The sequence below is a fragment of the Capra hircus genome, chromosome 12, assembly GCF_001704415.2.
Source record: "Capra hircus breed San Clemente chromosome 12, ASM170441v1, whole genome shotgun sequence".
Lineage (NCBI taxonomy): Eukaryota > Metazoa > Chordata > Mammalia > Artiodactyla > Bovidae > Capra > Capra hircus.
In genome coordinates this window covers 42,368,652-42,389,082 of record NC_030819.1, presented here as the reverse complement: position 1 = coordinate 42,389,082, position 20,431 = coordinate 42,368,652, and the positions used below count along the sequence as shown (strand labels likewise).

Genomic DNA, 20,431 nt, shown 5'->3' with positions numbered 1-20,431 from the left:
GCGTGCTGCAGTCCATGGGGTCACAAAGAGTCAGACACGACTGAGCGACTGAACTGAACTGAACTGTGAGTATTTAATCAGTTAGTAAATGTCGAGTACAGATTTAACTTTTTTTTTACACTAACTGTGAATGGGAATATCCTTATTTTAAGAATGTACACACATGTGATCAGCCATTTGAAGCAGCATTGTCTACCATGATAGATGACAACAGTTTGAATTACTTCTTATTCCTGATTAAAAAGCTAAAGTCAGTGACTCAGAGCTATCTCACAGATCTCTAGAGTGAGTAGAAGCAATGATGCCAGTTGGGGCAACCAGTACCTTTCCTGGAAGCATTTTTGTCCTTATCAGACTTTCCAAGGGGTATCATTTTTCACTTGAATTAACAAGCCTGTCTCAATTTCAGCCATGTTCCAGGACATCTAATCAATTTCATAAGCTAAACATTATGTTCATTGGTTTTTCAGTTGTTGTTTTCTTTCGTTTGTGTACAGCCTGAAGTTTCATACATTATGTTTGTCCATTATGCATGTGTCCTTTTAGCTCTCAAGGGAGGCTAACTTCACCATCTATGGGGAAGAGTCATTGTTCACCAACATAGCTGACAAAAGACCAACATCAGTGTTATTCTCATTGCTTTTAAAATGTTTTCCTGGTTGACCAGTTTTCCCAGCACCACTTGTTAAAGAGATTGTCTTTACTCCATGTATATTCTTGCCTCTTTTGTCAAAGATAAGGTGTTCATATGCGTGTGGATTTATCTCTGGGCTTTCTATTTTGTTCCATTGATCTATATGCCTGTCTTTGTGCCAGTACCATACTGTCTTGATGACTGTGGCTTTGTAGTAGAGCCTGAAGTCAGGCAAGTTGATTCCTCCAGTTCCATTCTTCTTTCTCAAGATTGCTTTGGCTATTCGAGGTTTTTTGTATTTCCATACAAATCTTGAAATTATTTGTTCTAGTTCTGTGAAATATGTGGCTGGTAGCTTGATAGGGATTGCATTGAATTTGTAAATTGCTTTAGGTAGTATACTCATTTTCACCACTTGTAAAAGAATGAAACTAGATCACTTTCTAACACCACACACAAAAATAAACTCAAAATGGATTAAAGATCTAAATGTAAGATCAGAAACTATAAAACTCCAAGAGGAGAACATAGGCAAAACACTCTCAGACATAAATCACAGCAGGATCCTCTATGATCCACCTCCAAGAATTCTGGAAATAAAAGCAAAAATAAACAAATGGGATCTAATTAAAATTAAAAGCTTCTGCACAACAAAGGAAAATATAAGCAAGGTGAAAAGACAGCCTTCTGAATGGGAGAAAATAATAGCATATGAAGCAACTGACAAACAACTAATCTCAAAAATATACAAGCAACATATGCAGCTCAATTCCAGAAAAATAAACGACCCAATCAAAAAATGGGCCAAAGAACTAAATAGACATTTCTCCAAAGAAGAAATACGGATGGCTAACAAACACATGAAAAGATGCTCAACATCACTCATTATTAGAGAAATGCAAATCAAAACCACAATGAGGTACCACTTCACACCAGTCAGAATGTCTGCGATCCAAAAATCTGCAAGCAATAAATGCTGGAGAGGGTGTGGAGAAAAGGGAACCCTCCTACACTGTTGGTGGGAATACAAACTAGTACAGCCACTATGGAGAACAGTGTGGAGATTCCTTAAAAAATTGCAAATAGAACTACCTTATGACCCAGCAATCCCACTTCTGGGCATACACACTGAGGAAACCAGAATTGAAAGAGACACATGTACCCCAATGTTCATCGCAGCACTGTTTATAATAGCCGGGACATGGAAACAACCTAGATGTCCATCAGCAGATGAATGGATAAGAAAGCTGTGGTACATATACACAATGGAGTATTACTCAGCCGTTAAAAAGAATTCATTTGAATCAGTTCTGATGAGATGGATGAAACTGGAGCCGATTATACAGAGTGAAGTAAGACAGAAAGAAAAACACCAATACAGTATACTAACACATATATATGGAATTAAGGAAGATGGCAATGACGACCCTGTATGCAAGACAGGAAAAAAGACACAGCTGTGTATAACAGACTTTTGGACTCAGAGGGAGAGAGAGAGGGTGGGATGATTTGGGAGAATGGCATTCTAACATGTATACTATCATGTAAGAATTGAATCGCCAGTCTATGTCTGACGCAGGATACAGCATGCTTGGGGCTGGTGCATGGGGATGACCCAGAGAGATGTTATGGGGAGGGAGGTGGGTGGGGGGTTCATGTTTGGGAACGCATGTAAGAATTAAAGATTTTTAAATTTAAAAATAAAAAACTAAAAAAAAAAAAAAAGAACAAAGGAAAAGTAAATTTGTTAAGCCCGGAACTAGGCACTAAGCCTATCTCATTCAATGTTCATAACTCTCTGTATGGGTACATATATTCTTATTTTAAAACTGACAAAAATAAAGATGGAAAAGATTTAAAAAAAATAAAAAAAATGAAATAAAATAAAATGTTTTCCTGTGCTGATGGCTAGACCGTATAAGACATCTGTAAAATTTTAGTAGCAATTATGTTTTCAAAAGACTCCTCTTCTTATGGATTAGCCAGTTCTTTTTTTATTGTACCCACATAAAAACCATCTCTATTGTTGACATCTGCAGCAATGACAAAATAAAAGTATAATGAGAACACTGACAAAATGTTTCAAAATCAGAACTCTGAAGGTGAAATAAAAATATTAAATATTTGAAGAGATTTATTCAAGAAAAAATAAAAACAGCTTAATTTACATAAGAATAATGAGCTCTATGGTTTTATTCCAAGCACCTTTTCCCTAACTGTGCAGTAATCTTGAAAACGAACAACCTCATGATCAAGGTAGTGATGAAATCTAAAAGCATATCAGCTAATGGAGGGCTCTGGACAGATTTTGGAGAGTCCTCAGAAGTCTCATTCTTAGGAAATTGCTATTATTCTGACGGGTCTGGTAGTTCTCTGGAAACCTACACTTGCAAGAGTTTCTTGTTTCACCTGATTAAGGCTTCTTCTTACTGAGAATGCTCCAGAATGTGTGTCAAGGAAAAAAAAAATCAATGGCAATTACTTAATGTCAATGCAGCCTGAGGTGGTGAAAACAGTTAAAGCAAACAAGAAGCTGAAAACAAACAAAGAAACAAACAAACACAACAACAACAGAATAACTGGGGAAAGGATGTCCATGGAGAAATTTGAAAAGATTGACATATTCCTGGTACTCTTAAAGGTCATGTGCACATGCACAGGTAAAATCTGTGAAGGTAATAAGTTTTTATCTCTATCTGACTTTTAGAATTTGTGTAAGCAGGAATGAAAGATAAGTCATGAAGAATCTAGCTCTTTCTAAAAATCTACTTATGATGTTTTAAACCTGATCATAAGCTATTACAAAGGCTTTACCTGGCAGGTCTCATAGGGGAAAGCTATTATCCCAACACCAATCTTGATGTAAAACCAAAGTACTGCAAACTTTCAAGAAAGTTGCAGTAAAGGACTCAGATTATCTAGCTGATCATGATCTTCACATATTTGCCTTTCTCTCCCAACCACCTTTCATCCTAAGGTACCCATGTCTGAGTCTTGGCAAGAGGTCGTCTTCAGGCACTTCTGCCAAGACGTTTATGAGGAAAGGAGAAAGAAAATTTGACTTTGCTTAGGGGCTCAGCGTTCATGTTGGGACAATCCTTCAACACTTCAGTGGTCAGTTTACAACTCTGCCTTATCAGGAGCTCAGCTGAGCTGGGAGATAGCTGGGTTCAAGAACCTGTAAGTAAGATGAACTCAAAACTAGGCACACATAGGCATATCACAAACTGTTAAAAGTCAAAGTGAGAATCTTATAAGTAGCAAAAGAGTAGCAACTTATCAGGCACAAGGGATTCTCAAAAAGATTAGCAGTTCATTTCTCATCAAGGAAACCAGAAGACATGGTATGGCATATTCAAAGTGTTAACATAAAAAGACTATTAAGAATTTTATGTCCTTTAAAAATAAAGGAGAAATGATCATATATTAAAATTTTAAAAAATAAATAAACAAAACATAAAGGGAATTTGTTGCTAATAGATCTTCCCTGAAAGGGGTCCTTTGGGTCAGGTGTAGACATTTCTAGATAGCAACGTAAATTCACAAGAAGAGTAAAGAACTCTATTAAGGTAATAACTGTATTTTTAATAATTTATAGCACTTTATTTTCTCCTGTCATTATAAAGACATATGCATAAAGTAATAATTTTAGAACTGTATTGAAATGGATGTATAATGTATAAATATGCAATTTGTATGACAATAACAGATATGTGGCTATTAAACAGTCCTGCATGGACATCTAGGTTGTTTCAATGTCCTGGAAGTAAGCCAGAAAGAAAAACACCAATACAGTATACTAACACATATATATGGAATTTAGAAAGATGGTAATGATGACACTGTATGCAAGATAGCAAAAGAGTCACAGATGTGTAGAATGGACTTTTGGACTCTGAGGGAGAGGGAGAGGGTGGGATGATTTGGGAGAATGGCATTGAAACATGTATACTATCATGTAAGAAAAGAATCACCAGTCTATGTTTGATGCAGGATGCAGGATGCAGGATGCAGGATGCTTGGGGCTGGTGCATGGGGATGATCCAGAAGAATGATGTGGGCTGGGAGGTGTGAGGGGGGGTTCATGTTTGGGAGCTCATGTACACCCGTGGTGGATTCATGTCAATGTATGCCAAAACCAATACAGTATTGTAAAGTAAAATAAAGTAAAAATAAAAATTAAAAAAAAAAAATAAACAGTCCTGTAGAAGTCAGAGGGCTGAAATTATCCAGTGTCAAATCTTATTACAGAGCTACAGTAATCAAGGCAGTGTGGTATTGGTGTCAGTATAGGCAGGGTTTTTAATTGAGTAGAACTGAGTGTCTATAAATAAATCTTCATATTTATGGCCAATACATTTTTGATGATGCACCAAGATAACTCAATGGAAAAGAAAGAGTTTTTTTCAACAAAGAACAGTGAAACAACATGCAAAAATGATTTTGAACTATTAGCTCACATCATATTAACAATAGATTATGTTTTTAAATTTAAGACCCAAAAGTATAAAATTTCTAAAGTATTAGCATAAATTTTATGATCATCAATTAGACAATATTTTCTCTTATACTCCACCGAAAGCAGAAGAAACAGAAGAAAAGAAAATAAATTTAACTTTAGTAAGTCAATAGTTTTTGTGCTTCAAAGGGTCCTATCAAAAAGTTAAGTTAGAACCCATAGAATGGGATGAAATATTTGCAGTATTATATCTGATAGAAAACTCATATATAGAATATAAAGTGAACGATAAAAGAAAAAATAACCTGAACAAAAGTTATACATATTTATCCAGAGAAGGTACAAATGGTCAATAAGCTCATGAAATATTTCTCAAAATTACTCAGTAGAGAAATTTTTATAAAATCATGAGATACATTGTGATCATTATAATAGAAAAAGAATAAACAGTAACAAGTGTTGTCAAGGATATGGAAAAATTGGCACCCTCATATTTTGCTGAGGAGATGGAAAATGGGACAGCCATTCTGGAAAATAGCTTGGCAGTTCTTCCAAAATTTAAAAATGGAGCTACCGTGTAATTCAACAACTTTTCTCATATGTACATATCCCACAGAATTTAACATATATATTCATACAAAAATACATACATGGATGTTCATTTTAGTTTTATTCAAAATAACCAAAAAGTGGAAGCAAATCAGAAAACCACACATTATATGATTCTATTTAGATGAATTATCTTGAGTTGGCAATTTCACCAGGACAGAAAATAGTTTAATTTTTGCTAAGGGGGCCAGGCAGATGGGACAATGGTGAGTGACTGCTATTGATTACAGAGTTTCTTTTTAGGATGATAAAAATATTTTGGAGTTTAATAGTGGTGATGACTACACACTCTGTGAATAGACTCAAAAATAGTCAATTTTACACTTTAACACTTAACTTTATCTCAGTTGAAAACTAAACAAACAAAAGCAAATCCTATCATATATTTAACATACAACACAAAGCATGGCATATAGAAAATCCATAATCAACAAAGCTATATTACTATTTTATCAATTTTTCCTAAAACTACTTATTTGCAAATAGTGTATTGTGAGAGTGACTTATTCAATTTTATACAAAACAAATGTTGTGGGAAAGAAGATATGATTTATAGAACTATGTGTTTCACAGATAAAATGCTAAAATAAAAACTCAGCATGTTGAGGCAATTGTGGTCTTAATTAGCTTCATTCCCTAAAGAGATGCATTACTCCCTGATATTACAGACTTAACATGAATACAGTTTTATTTGCTATTTTATCCAGCAGAAGAATCAGTCTTCATTTATTGATATCTATGAAATGTTTTTGATATCTATGAATGTTTTGACATCTTCAACTTTAACAACCAAAGAACTCATGTGGCTTTCTAATATAATCATGTAAGGATTTTTTTTTAAACAAATCTAGGTGGGGGAAAGCTATATAGACCAACTAAATTATTTTGAGTTTTTATTTTATATTAAAATTTTACTTTAGCTTCTTGCCACTTGGAGTTTAATATGAGATACATGGGCAATATTGTAATCTCACTGCATATCACAAAGCAAGATATTTACCAACAATGGCAAATAAAATAAAAATCAGAAAACTGATCGAAGTGGAGGTAAATCAGAACAAAAAGGCAAGTTGTTTTAATTCAGAGCTATTTTTAAAGTTTGTCTTAGATGATGGCAGATATGAATTATATTGTAGTGCTGAAGACCTTAAACTACCATTAATTTTTGTTTTTTAAATGCTCTATGATTTTGCTTTCCTATAAAAGTCTGGATCAGTAAATTTGCAATTAGACCTCAATACCTTTCTAATGTATATTTCTAACTGTACTTAGCCAACTATCTGACATCTTTCAGGTCTTCAAAAAGTTACTAGGACTTTTTACAATCCACAGGATGAGAAACACAAATTCAGGATCTATATTATATTACTCTTTTTCAAATATTTGTTGAGGACTTTATAATTTACAAGTGATTTCACATTCATTATCGTCATCCAATTTTAATCTAATTCATAACCTTGAATTGGTGGCAAATGAAGAAATGAAGGCTCATAGTTTATCTGTTGGCCCCAAATCAAGCCAATATCCCATGATAGATTGAAAACTCACACCTAGAACTTCTGAATCCAAATACAGTTCACCCCATCTCCAGGTTACTCCCTACTGGAGATCAGTTAAATCCTATTATATTGATTTCTAGTGCCTATTGATGAGTCATTGTTTTCCTAAATCTGTTTTGCTCTCTCCCCATGGGCTTTCAAGATGGCAACAATTAAATGCAAAGATTTGACTATTCACTAATGCTAGAGAAAACCACATTAATTGCTTTCTCAGTTCACATTAACTGTTATTTCTTCCACATTGTATTACTCTGGTCTTTCCATGATAGTTGTGCATTTTCTCTTCATAGTAGATGAATGTTACATGCTGTATGAGTATCAAATTTTGAAAGCTGAGAATAACTTGAGGTCTACTCATCTAGGTATATTTTTTACAAGTCCTTGCTTTTATTTTATATAAGAAAATGAAGTAAAATTAATACAGCACATTAGTTTCCTGTACAAATAATGATTCAATGTTTATATATTTTGCAGAATGATCACCACAGTAGTTCAGTTAACATCCACCTTGACATGGTTGCAGTTTTTCCCCATGTAATGAGAACTTTCAAGATCTATTCTCCTACTACTTTCAAATATGCAATACAATATTATTAATTATAGTCACCATGCTGTACATTATATCCCCATGACTTACTCATTTTATAACTGGAAATTTTTAATGTTGAGTTCCTTCACCCATTTCACCCACTGTCAAAACACTGCCTCAGGCAACAACCAATCTTTGCTCTAAATCCATGATTTTTTTTTTTTTTTTCAGATTCCACATGTAAGTGAGGCCATATGGTTATTTTTCTCCATCTAACTTATTTCACTAGGGATAATTCCCTCAAAGCCCATCTATGTTGTTGCAAATGGCAAGATTTCATTATTCTTCATGGCTGAACAATATTTCATCATGTATATGTATCACATTTTCTTTTTCCATTCATCCATTGATGGAAACCAAGGATATTTCATCTTGGTATATTTAACATCACTCTTTTAACAGTTTAATGAACATTGATCAATATAGAAAAATGTCAAGAATCTATCCATCTATATATATGTTCATATAGATATATATATATCAACACATATATACATCAATATATATACATATATATGTTCCAAATTAGTTCACAACTTACCTCAAGTTAATGATAATTGATCAAAATAATACTATATTTGAACACACATTCTTACTTTCCCTGGTGGCTCAGACAGTAAAACGTCTGTCTATAATGTGGGAGACCTGAGTTCAATCCCTGGGTCAGGAAGATTCTCTGGAGGAGGCAATGGCAACCCACTCCAGTACTCTTGCCTAGAAAATCCCATGGATAGAGGAGCCTGGTTCAGGCTACTGTCCATGGGGTCACAAAGAGATGGACATGGCTGAGCAACTTCACTTTCTTCCACTTTCTTACTTTCAATAAAATACTTTCCAAAAATGATATCAATAAAGAAGAATCTTACCTAGACCATGTCTATGTGTTGACATTGGTGGTAAAACAGTCCAAGTCTTGGTTTTGGGGTTGTAACATTCAACAGTGTTCAATGTCTTCAAGCCATCTCGACCTCCAATTACAAAGAGTTTGTCATCAATAACAGCCACACCAAACTGCAATCTCCTGCCATTCATCATCCCTGCCTGGATCCACAAATTTGTTCTGAGGTCATATTTCTCTATGGTTGTAGCTCCTGATAAAACATAAATCAAAGAGTCACTGTTCACTATAAATCCAAAAAAGAATCTTCCCGAGACACTGCACAAATTGGGATATGAAAACATTCTTATCGCATTCACTTTTCTTGATGAAAAATATGGCAAGAAAACAAAGGGAGTGTTAATTTAAGTACCTTATTTTCTCTTCTTGGCAGAGAAGACATTAATGATTAAAGTAGACACAAATGTTCAGCTTATTTGAATTATATAATGATCTCATGTTAAACTACTGACTCAATGGAATCATTATTTAGCATGACAGTTCTGTACATTTTATGGCTTCCTTTTATCATTATTTGCTATAAAAAATGCAATATAAGCCTAGCCTAAAAAGGAAATATATTAAAGTCCTTTTAAATAACTAAGTTACACATGCTATCTGTATAATTTCTGAGAGTGAAGAGAGGTTAATTTAGCAGATTCTTTGCCAAATTGCTTTAAAATTTGTCTTATGTCTTAAATAACGAAGGTTTTAAAAGTGAGCTTTAAGATAACACAAACAAATGTTAGCTGCGCTTTAAAAAAAATAAACAAAAAAACCTTATTTTTAATAAAATGCATCCAGGGAATAACAATAGAATTTAGAGACATGAAATGATCTCTTATCCTTATCAATTATGTTATAATCTAAATAAAATAGCTTATCTTCCCTAAAAGCTTTTTAATGTATAAGTTTGAGAAATGCAGTGAATCTGACTAGTAAGATTGAAATTGAAAGAATAGGCTTAATCATTGGTGACATATATTTTAAGGGATCCAGTTAAACATTTCACATTAAAAGTATCTACTTTGAGCTAATTCACAAATGTTTAAGTCAGTAAAAACTGATCTTGCTTCAGTGTTTCATCATAATCTTTAGACTCATATTTATCAATGTTGCATCTTTAATGATTAAATATCCCTACATTTACAAGTCAATATTTTGTGTACTTTAACTTATGAACTAAAAATTATTTTACTTGTAATATATTACAAGTTTGCAAACTAGGGAAGACATTCTTCAGCGGTCTCATTTACTCATAGAACCTAATAAGCAATGAACTAAACAAATATATACAACTTGGCAGGAAAAATTCTACTAATTGAAGTAAAAATGGTGTAATTTATGCTCAATTTTTATTCAAAAGTGACAAAGCAGTAATAATATAAATACTGAGCTAGAATGAATTAAATTTGGCTTTCTGATGTTGTTAAATACATGAGCTGAGTTTCACGCAGCTAAATATGAAGTATTATAGTACTATTAACATTGTTAGAGTAAAAATGAACTTTAACATTCATGAAAGTCATTTGATACAGTTTGTTAACATAAAATATTATTGAAATAAATCTGCTTATTTTATGCTTAATGTAATTATTATGAAAGTGAAAGTCTCTCAGTTGTGTCCGACTCTTTGTGACCCCATGGACTATACAGACTTGGAATTCTCCAGGCCAGAATACTGGAGTGGGTAGCCTTTTCCCTTTTCCAGGGGATATTCCTAGCCCAGGGATTGAACCTAGATCTCCTGCATTGTAGGTGGATTCTTTATGTTTTATAATAAAATTTTATTCAAATACATAAAAATTGAAATCCCAAGGTGAACTAAAGTTTTAAACAATTTCAAGATCATCTGAATTATCAAAGGTTAATAGCATGGGAATGCCATGAATGTCTCAAAACTGAGTTGTATGTTATATGCAAATGCCTCTCTCTTATGACTAACTCTTGACAAATCATGACAGAAGAAACAGTGCAACCTAATTGTAATTAATCCACTGCAAAGAAACCCATATTTTGCAGATCTAGGTACACAAGGAAATAAAGGCATGAACAATGATTTTCTTAATCTCCAAAACCTTGATCAAATTTTCTGCAGGGAATCTAAAGTATAGTCGTCTTTCTAAGAGAAAAATCATTGAAAATATGTGAAGTCAATGGCCTCTGAACAACCAAAGATGATGCTATTCAAAGGGAAAATTGAGAACTTGATTTGAGATTCAAAGTATCATTCAAGCAAACTAGGTATGTCTTAAACCTCAACACATGGCAGGATTTTTAATTCTTACAGTGTTTTTTCTCTAGCTACAGTTTTCAAAGGTGACCTATATATTTTTATTCTAAAGTAAGTATTCAAAAGCAGAGACATTACTTTGCCAACAAGGGTCTGTCTAGTCAAGGCAATGGGTTTTCCACTAGTCATGTATGGATGTGAGAGTTGGACTGTGAATAAAGCTGAGCACCGAAGAACTGATGCTTTTGAACTGTGGTGTTGGAGAAGACTCTTGAGAGTCCCTTGGACTGCAAGGAGATCCAACAAGTCCATTCTGAAGGAGATCAGCACTGGGATTGCTTTGGAAGGAATGGTGCTAAAGCTGAAACTCCAGTACTTTGGCCACCTAATGCAAAGAGTTGACTCACTGGAAAAGACTCTAATGCTGGGAGGGATTGCGGGCAGGAGGAGAAGGGGAAGACAGAAGATGAGATGACTGGATGGCATCACCGACTCGATGGATGTGAGTTTGACTGAGCTTTGGGAGTTGGTGATGGACAGGGAGGCCTCAGTTCAGTTCAGTTCAGTCACTCAGTCATGTCCGACTATTTGCGACCCCATGAATCGCAGCACGCCAGGCCTCCCTGTCTATCATCAACTCCCGGAGTTCACTCAGACTCATGTGCATCAAGTCAGTGATGCCATCCAGGCATCTCATCCTCTGTCGTCCCCTTCTCCTCCTGTCCCCAATCCCTCCCAGCATCAGAGTCTTTTCCAATGAGTCAAATCTTCGCATGAGGTGGCCAAAGTACTGGAGTTTCAGCTTTAGCATCAGTCCTTCCAAAGAAATCCCAGGGTTGATCTCCTTCCGAATGGACTGGTTGGATTTCCTTGCAGACCAAGGGACTCTCAAGAGTCTTCTCCAACATCACAGTGCAAAAGCATCAATTCTTCAGTGCTAAGCCTTCTTCAGAGTCCAACTCTCACATCCATACATGACCACGGGAAAAACCATAGCCTTGACTAAATGGAACTTAGTTGGCAAAGTAATGTCTCTGATTTTGAATATGCTATCTAGGTTGGTCATAAATTTTCTTCCAAGGAGTAAGCGTCTTTTAATTTCATGGCTGCAGTCACCATCTGCAGTGATTTTACAGTCCAAAAAAATAAAGTCTGACACTGTTTCCACTGTTTCCCCATCTATTTCCTATGAAGTGATGGGCCTGGATGCCATGATCTTCGTTTTCTGAATGTTGAGCTTTAAGGCAACTTTTTCACTCTCCTCTTTAACTTTCATCAAGAGGCTTTTTAGATCCTCTTCACTTTCTCCCATAAGGGTGGTGTCATCTGCATATCTGAGGTTATTGTTATTTCTCCCGGCAATCTTGATTCCAGCTTGTGTTTCTTCCAGTCCAGCATTTCTCATGATGTACTCTACTGTGTGGATCACAATAAACTGAAGGAAATTCTGAAAGAGATGGGAATACCAGACCACCTAACCTGCCTCTTGAGAAATCTGTATGCACGTCAGGAAGCAACATTTAGAACTGGACATGGAACCACTGACTCGTTCCAAATAGGAAAAGGACTATGTCAAGGCTGTATATTGTCACCCTGCTTATTTAACTTCTATGCAGAGTACATCATGAGAAACGCTGGACTGGAAGAAACACAAGCTGGAATCAAGATTGCAGGGAGAAATATCAATGACCTCAGATATGCAGATGACACCACCCTTATGGCAGAAAGTGAAGAGGAGCTAAAAAGCCTCTTGATGAAAGTTAAAGAGGAGAGTGAAAAAGTTGCCTTAAAGCTCAACATTCAGAAAATGAAGATCATGGCATCCGGTCCCATCACTTCATAGGAAATAGATGGGGAAACAGTGGAAACAGTGTCAGACTTTATTTTGGGGGACTCCAAAATCACTGCAGATGGTGACTGTAGCCATGAAATTAAAAGACGCTTACTCCTTGGAAGAAAAGTTATGACCAACCTAGATAGCATATTCAAAAGCAGAGACATTACTTTGCTGACTAAGGTCCGTCTAGTCAAGGCTATGGTTTTTCCTGTGGTCATGTATGGATGTGAGAGTTGGACTGTGAAGAAGGCTGAGCGCCGAAGAATTGATGCTTTTGAACTGCGGTGTTGGAGAAGACTCTTGAGAGTCCCTTGGACTGCAAGGAGATCCAAACAGTCCATTCTGAAGGAGATCAACCCTGGGATTTCTTTGGAAGGAATGATGCTAAAGCTGAAACTCCAGTACTTTGGACTCCTCATGCGAAGAGTTGACTCATTGGAAAAGACTTTGATGCTAGGAGCAATTGGGGGCAGGAGGAGAAGGGGACGACTGAGGATGAGATGGTGGGATGGCATCATGTACCGATGGTCGTGAGTCTGAGTGAACTCTGGGAGATGGTGATGAACAGGGAGACCTGGCGTGTTGCAATTCATGGGGTCACAAAAGTTGGACACGACTGAGCTACTGAATTGAACTGAACTGAACTCTGCATATAAGTTAAATAATCAAGGTGACAATATACAACCTTGACATACTCCCTTTCCTATTTGGAACCAGTCTGTTGTTCCCTGTCCAGTTGTAACTTTTTCTTCCTGACCTGCATACAGATTTCTCAAGGGGCAGGTCAGGTGGTCTGGTATTCCCATCTCTTTCAGAATTTTCCACAATTTATTGTGATCCACACAGTCAAAGGCTTTGGCCTAGTCAATAAAGCAGAAATAGATATTTTTCTGGAACTCTCTTGCTTTTTCCATGATCCAATGGATGTTGGCAATTTGATCTCTGGTTCCTCTGCCTTTTCTAAAACCAGCTTGAACATCAGGAAGCTCACTGTTCACTGGCATTCTTCAATTCATGGGGTCGCAAAGAGTCAGACACGACTGAGCAACTGAACTGAACTGAACTGAACTTCATCAGAAATAGGAATGCATCCCTGTATTCATTATGTAAAATTTTAAAGTTGTTTAAATTTACTATGGCTATTGTAAAAAATTATCTCAAATTAGCAGCCTAACAAACACACATTATCTCTTAGTTCTGAAGTTCAGGCGTTCAAATTAGATCTTGTGTTAAAATCAAGGTGTTGGGGGTTCTTTCTTTCAGGAGGCTCTAGTGAAGCGGTGCTTAGGTCTCACATCTTCTTTGTGACCTCTCCTTTGATCTTCAGGTCCTGCAACATAGTGTTTCTCTGACAATAATTCTTGTGATTATAATAGGCTCACCCCAATTTAATTTGAGTTAATGTAGAAAAATCTAAGGTCAGCTAATTAGCAACCTTAATTCCCTTCACAACCAGCCCCTTTCCTGCACTTGCTATGTAAACTAACATACTCATATCCTGAGGATTAAGTTTTAGACATCTTTACATACATACATAAATGTTAGTCACTCAGTTGTGTCTGAGTCTGAGATTTCACAGACTGGAGCCCGCCAGGCTTCTCTGTCCATGGGACTCTCTAGGGAAGAATACTGGAGTGGATTGTTATTCCCTTCTCTAGAGGATCTTCCTGACCCAAGGATCAAATCCAGGTCTCCTGAATTGCAGGCAGATTCTTTACCATCTGAGCTGTAAGGAAGTCTCATAGATATCTTTGGGAGGCATTATTTTCCTACCTCAGAAACCAAAGTCTATGTTCACTCTACTCTTCAGTTTTAATTAGTCAAAAAAAAAAAAAAAAAGAAAGAAATTTTAGTAATATAAAACAAGTATTTCTTGATTTGTAGAGTTTACTATAAGCTTCCTCGGTGGCTCAGATGGTAAAGTGTCTGCCTGCAATGCGGGAGACTCAGGTTCAATTCCTGGGTCGGGAAGTTAGTAGTCAATAAATTATTTCCTCAGTTAGTCAGCATGTAATATAAATATTTTATCCATTTTGTAATGGTCATGAAGTTAAAAATGTGCCTGTTCTTTTTTAATGAAAGTTATTAATAATAATATTCTGTAAGGAATTTTCTCACCAACATATGTCATTAGTTGTCTGTATAAACTTCTTGTGTTATACTTGTAAAAATTTATCAACTTTTTTTTTTTCTTTTGAGTCCTGTTGTTTCCTTTTATGTTTCCCCTTAATGGTTTCCTGAGTCAGAGGAAGGATGAAGCCATTCTATCTAAGCAATATTACCTTGTGTCATTCCTTAAAGTAAAGACAATGTTTGTCATTACATAAATTAAAAACAGAACATGTATAAGAGTGAACTGCTATGTTCGATCTCTGGATTGTGAAGATCCCCTGGAGAAGGGCAAGGCATGGCAACCCACACCATTATTCTTGCCTGGAGAATCCTCATGAACAGAGGAGCCTTGTGGGGTTGCAAAGAGTCAGACACGACTGAGCAACTAAGCACAGGAAGTGTTGGTTAGTAATGCATTTGGAAGAAATTAAAAAGGAAATTTTATTTTAAGACATATTTACTCTGGGGTTCCTCTGATTATGAAACCATCGCTGGTTATTTCAAATGCCTGCAAAGTGGAGGCACAACTTTAAAATATGTGACTGCAGGCCAAATAGCAGCCTATTTTTGTAAACTCTCATTTAGTAATCTGTATGACATTGGAAGATGGCTTCCAGCTTCAGATGAGAACACAGCCTTGCCAGCACCTTGCTTTCTAGCCTTTTGAGATCTTGAGCAGAAAAACCAGATATGCCTTCCTGGACCTGTGACCCACTGTGAGCTAAAAGTTGGTACTTGTTTTAAAAAGTATTTATGTCAATGTGTTACAGCAGTAATAGAGTATAGTTTATTTTAATTTGCATTTTAAATGTATATTTTTTCAACTTCAATAACATAACTAGAAGATATTAGATACAATACAAACACAAAAGTGTTTTTCTCATGACAAAACAAACAGCAAACTCCTTTCTTAAAATATAAAATTGAGAAAAAGTGCTCAATAAAGTGTGGTTCTAGGTATCTTTGGAATTGTTCATACATACAGTCAAATGTGATTTTAAATTACAAATGGTTTATTTCATATCTATAATTCAAATATTTAGCAATGATACTTATCTTGAACACTGCACAGAATAAAAGTATAGGAGTTTTCTAAAGACAAAATAGATGTCATAAAATATAAAGAAGTTAAAGATTTTCATTCAACTCAATAGAAAGGACTTCAGGTATCACAGAGCGTTTTTACTATAACTGTGTGCCTGCTAAGTTGCTTCAGTCATGTATGACTCTTTGTGACTCCATGGACTCTAGCCCACCAGGCTTCTCTCTCCTTGGGATTTTGCAGGCAAGAATACTGGAGTGGGTTTACCATTTACTCCTCCAAGGGATCTTCCCTACCCAGGGACCCAATCCAGGTCTCTTGCATCTCCTGCTTTAGCAGGTGAGTTCTTTACCACTAGAGCCACCTGGGAAGCCCACACTGTAATTTTAATATAATATTAATACGCTTAGTAATAGGGCTTCTGCAATGTTTCAGTGAAAAAGAATCCACCTGCCATGAGAAACTCAGAAGAAACAGTTTCCATCCCTGTGTCAGGGAAGATTCCCTGGAGGAGGAAATGGCAGACTCTCTCCAGTACCCTTGCTGAATAATGCCATGGATAGTGGAGCTTGGTGGGCTATAGTCAATAGGGTCATAAAGAGTTGGACATGATTGAGCAGAGAGAGCACAAGCTTAGTTACCTGATTTTCAATACTTTTTACAAACCTGCAAATCAAAATGGTCTAACACAGTTGAAAATACAAATAGCTGATAGTGAAGGAATAACCAGGGAAAAAATGCATTGTTTTAACTCAGAACAAGCATTTATGGCTATTACAGCAAAATATATTATATAATGACCAAAGAACATCATGGCCCAATAATAAGTAATGTATCCTGATGCCATCAAACTTTTGGAAAGGTTAAATTAGTCAGATATATATATATATATATATATATATATATATACATTTTTATAGAAAACAATAAATATTAAGAAGCATTTTGGAAAAAATTTAAAGCATCGGATACTTTTAAAGATACTTAAGACCTTAAACTTTTTTAAAAATATCATTATTAAAAATGATATATTTTGAAGTTTTCATATAATAAAAATTTCATGTATCTGCATACTTATAAAAAATATGACTTCAAGAAAACATTCTTATACTTACAAAAAAAAGTATTATTGCAGAGAAAATATCTTTCAAGGACAAATGAGTCTTTACTTTTTAGGTAATCCCTTATAAATTTTTAGGATGGCATTGCAAGCATTTCATAATCGCCATAACACTTTCATATGTACCAAGCAAACAACCAAGGGAATTCTAGGTCCCCCAATATAAATAGTTGTAAAATGATAAGAAACTGACATGTAGCTATATAAAGACAGTCCCCAACTGTGTTTCAATGGTTTGACTTAATGAGTTTTTCAGTTTATGATGGTGTGAAAGTGGTATGTATTCAATAGAAATCTTAGGCTGAATTTTAATCTTTTGCCGAGCCAGCAATATGAAGTACAATACTCTCTTGTGAAGCTGGGCAGGGCAGTGAGAAGCAGTTCATATGTGGCCAAATCATCACGAAGTTAAACAACTCTTACAACCATTCTACCTTTCACTTTCAGACAGTATTCAATTTCAACACTCTACTGTGAAATAGGCTTTGCATTAGATGGTTTTACCCAATTGTAGGTAGACCAAGCACACTTAAGGTGGGCTAGGCTAAGTTCTGATGTTCTATAGGTTAGTGTATTAAATGCACTTTCAACTTACTATACTTTGGACTTACAATGGATTCAAGAGGTAAATTATAAATTGAGGAAGAGTTGTATAGAGATATAAATATATAGGGGCTTCTCTGGTAGGTCAGATGGTAAAGAATCAGCCTGCAATGTGGAAGATTAGGTTTGATCCCTGTGTTGGAAACATACCTTGGAGAAGGGAATGCAATTCCTTTTATAAAAATCACATAAATTGTATAAAGAACAGAACTTATTTAAATAGCACCACTAAAAGTAAGTTATCTAAAAATGAAGTCACCAAGATAGGTTCCAATTCCAGATGAAAAAACAATAAAAAAAACTTTATTGAATAATGTTAATTTAAATGAATGGAGAGAATCATATGACTTTTGAATGAGATAGTTTGCTATTATGGAAACCATAATTATCTTAAACTCACAATTTATATAATAATGATATTTGTACAAGGTATTTATAAAATTGTGCTTGTGTTTCTCTGAACATGCAAATGTCAAATATTAGGAAATACAGTTTTGAAGGTGAGACAATCTCCAATACAAAGGAATCCTGAGGAAAAATTGGCCTATGAAATATTAAAAACTATTGTATAACCTTAGATAATTTAAAAATGTGGCTATGAAATTTAGAAAGATGGTAACAGTAACCCTGTATGTGAGACAGCAAAAGAGACACAGATGCATAGAACAGTCTTTTGGACTTTGTGGGAGAGGGCGAGGGCAGGATGATATGGGAGAATGGCAGTGAAACATGTAAAATATCATGTGAAACGAATTGCCAATCCAGGTTTGATGCATGATACAGGGTGCCTGGGGCTGATGCACTGGGATGACACAGAGGGATAGGATGGAGATGGAGGTGGGAGGGGGGTTCAGGATGGGGAACACATGTACACCCATGGTGGATTCATGTCAATGTATGGCAAAACCAATACAATATTGTAAAGTATAAAAATAAATAAATAAATAAAACTGAAGAAAAATGTGGCTTTATGATGAAATAATATGGCTATATTAATGAACATGAAAAGAAAGTCAGAAACAACTCTAAAAGGTGTGAGTATAATATGATAAATGTGGCTGCTCAAATTATTTAAAAAAACATTTTACTATTCAGATGAATAGTGTTGGGGTAATCAATTGTTTGGAGAAAAAGTCATTGAGATTCTTGTCTTACTCTTTTTAGAAAAATGAGGTTTAGGTGTGACATGGGTTAAAGCACAGCAAAGAGCGATATAGAACTAGCATGTTTACTGTGTGCTTCTCAGAGACATGGTAATTTTTGGTAAGCTGCCTTTGGTCACATTCTACTAAAACCTTAAACATCCTAGAAGATGAAAATATAGTTGATGAATGTTCAATTCTAGGTGGGTCTAAGAACAATAATTCATGAGGAAAAACCTCTAGACTTAGAATTTTTTGTCTACATAATCACTAACCACTCAAATAATATAGTTACATCAAAAATAAACAAATTAAAAACAAAAATAGACTGACAGCAAGACTTAATGAAACGAAATTTTAAAAAATAGCAAAAACTTTTTGCATAAATGTCGATATATCAAAGCTTTTATAAACTAAGACATTAATTACAAACATTAAAACATCTTTAAATATGTAACTTATGTTTCATATGTTAAGAGAAATATGCTAATGTCATTAGCAGACAATAGAAAAGCAGTATGAATACAACCTGCATATTTAAAGTTTACGTAAGCATTTCTAAAATTAAATTATTTTATTAAACTTCCAAAACATTTAGAAAACGTTTAATTTTGATAATTCACATCAAAACACAGTTCAGTTCAATTCAGTCACTCAGTCGTGTCTGACTCGTTCGCCCCCATGAATCGCAGCACACCAGCCCTGCGATTCAGCTTTAGCATCATTCCTTCCAAAGAAAGCCCAGGGCTGATCTCCTTCAGAATGGACTGGTTGGATCTCCTTGCAGTCCAAGGGACTCTCAAGAGTCTTCTCCAACACCGCAGTTCAAAAGCATCAATTCTTCGGCCCTCAGCCTTCTTTACAGTCCAACTCTCACATCCATACATGACCACAGGAAAAACCATAGCCTTGACTAGACAGATCTTAGTTGGCAAAGTAATGTCTCTGGTTCTCAATACACTATCTAGATTGGTCATAACTTTCCTTCCAAGGAGTAAGCATCTTTTAATTTCATGGCTGCAGTCACCATCTGCAGTGATTTTGGAGCCCAAAAAAATAAAGTCTGACACTGTTTCCACTGTTTCCCCATCTATTTCCCATGCTGGCTGATATTAAATCGATTCAAATATGTTCTAATAGAAATTATTAAACATTATTTCTTTATTTTTTTTCATTTTCTTAATAAATGTTCACTGAGCATAAACATTGTACAGGAGGCAGTGATCAAAACCATCACCATGAAAAAGAAATGCAAAAGGCAAAATAGTTGTTTAAGGAGGCCTTACAAATAGTGAGAAAAGAAAAGACATGTAAGACAAGGAGAAAAGGAAAAGATACACCCATCTGAATGCAGAGTTCCGAAGGAAAAGCAAAGACAAATAAGAAAGCCTTCCTCAGTGATCAATGCAAAGAAATAGAGGAAAGCAATAGAATGGGAAAGACTAGAGATTTCTTCAAGAAAATCAGAGATACCAAGGGAACTTTTCATGCAAAGATGGACACAGTAAAGGAAAGAAATGGTATGGACCTAAGAAAAGCAGAAGATATTAAGAAGAGGTGGCAAGAATACACAGAAGAACTGTACAAAAAAGATCATGATACAGATAACCACAAT

General features: G+C 35.3%; 1 protein-coding gene across 2 annotated transcripts in view; it reads right to left on the bottom strand.

Moving 5' to 3' along the window:
- KLHL1 (kelch like family member 1) overlaps positions 1 to 20,431 on the bottom strand; it is a 562,289-nt gene that overhangs the window by 103,216 nt on the left and 438,642 nt on the right. For both annotated transcript variants that reach the window (XM_005687646.3, XM_005687647.3), the window contains one exon: positions 8,717 to 8,941. In XM_005687646.3, coding sequence (XP_005687703.1) covers positions 8,717 to 8,941 — 225 coding nt within the window. The remainder of the gene's footprint in view (positions 1 to 8,716; positions 8,942 to 20,431) is intronic.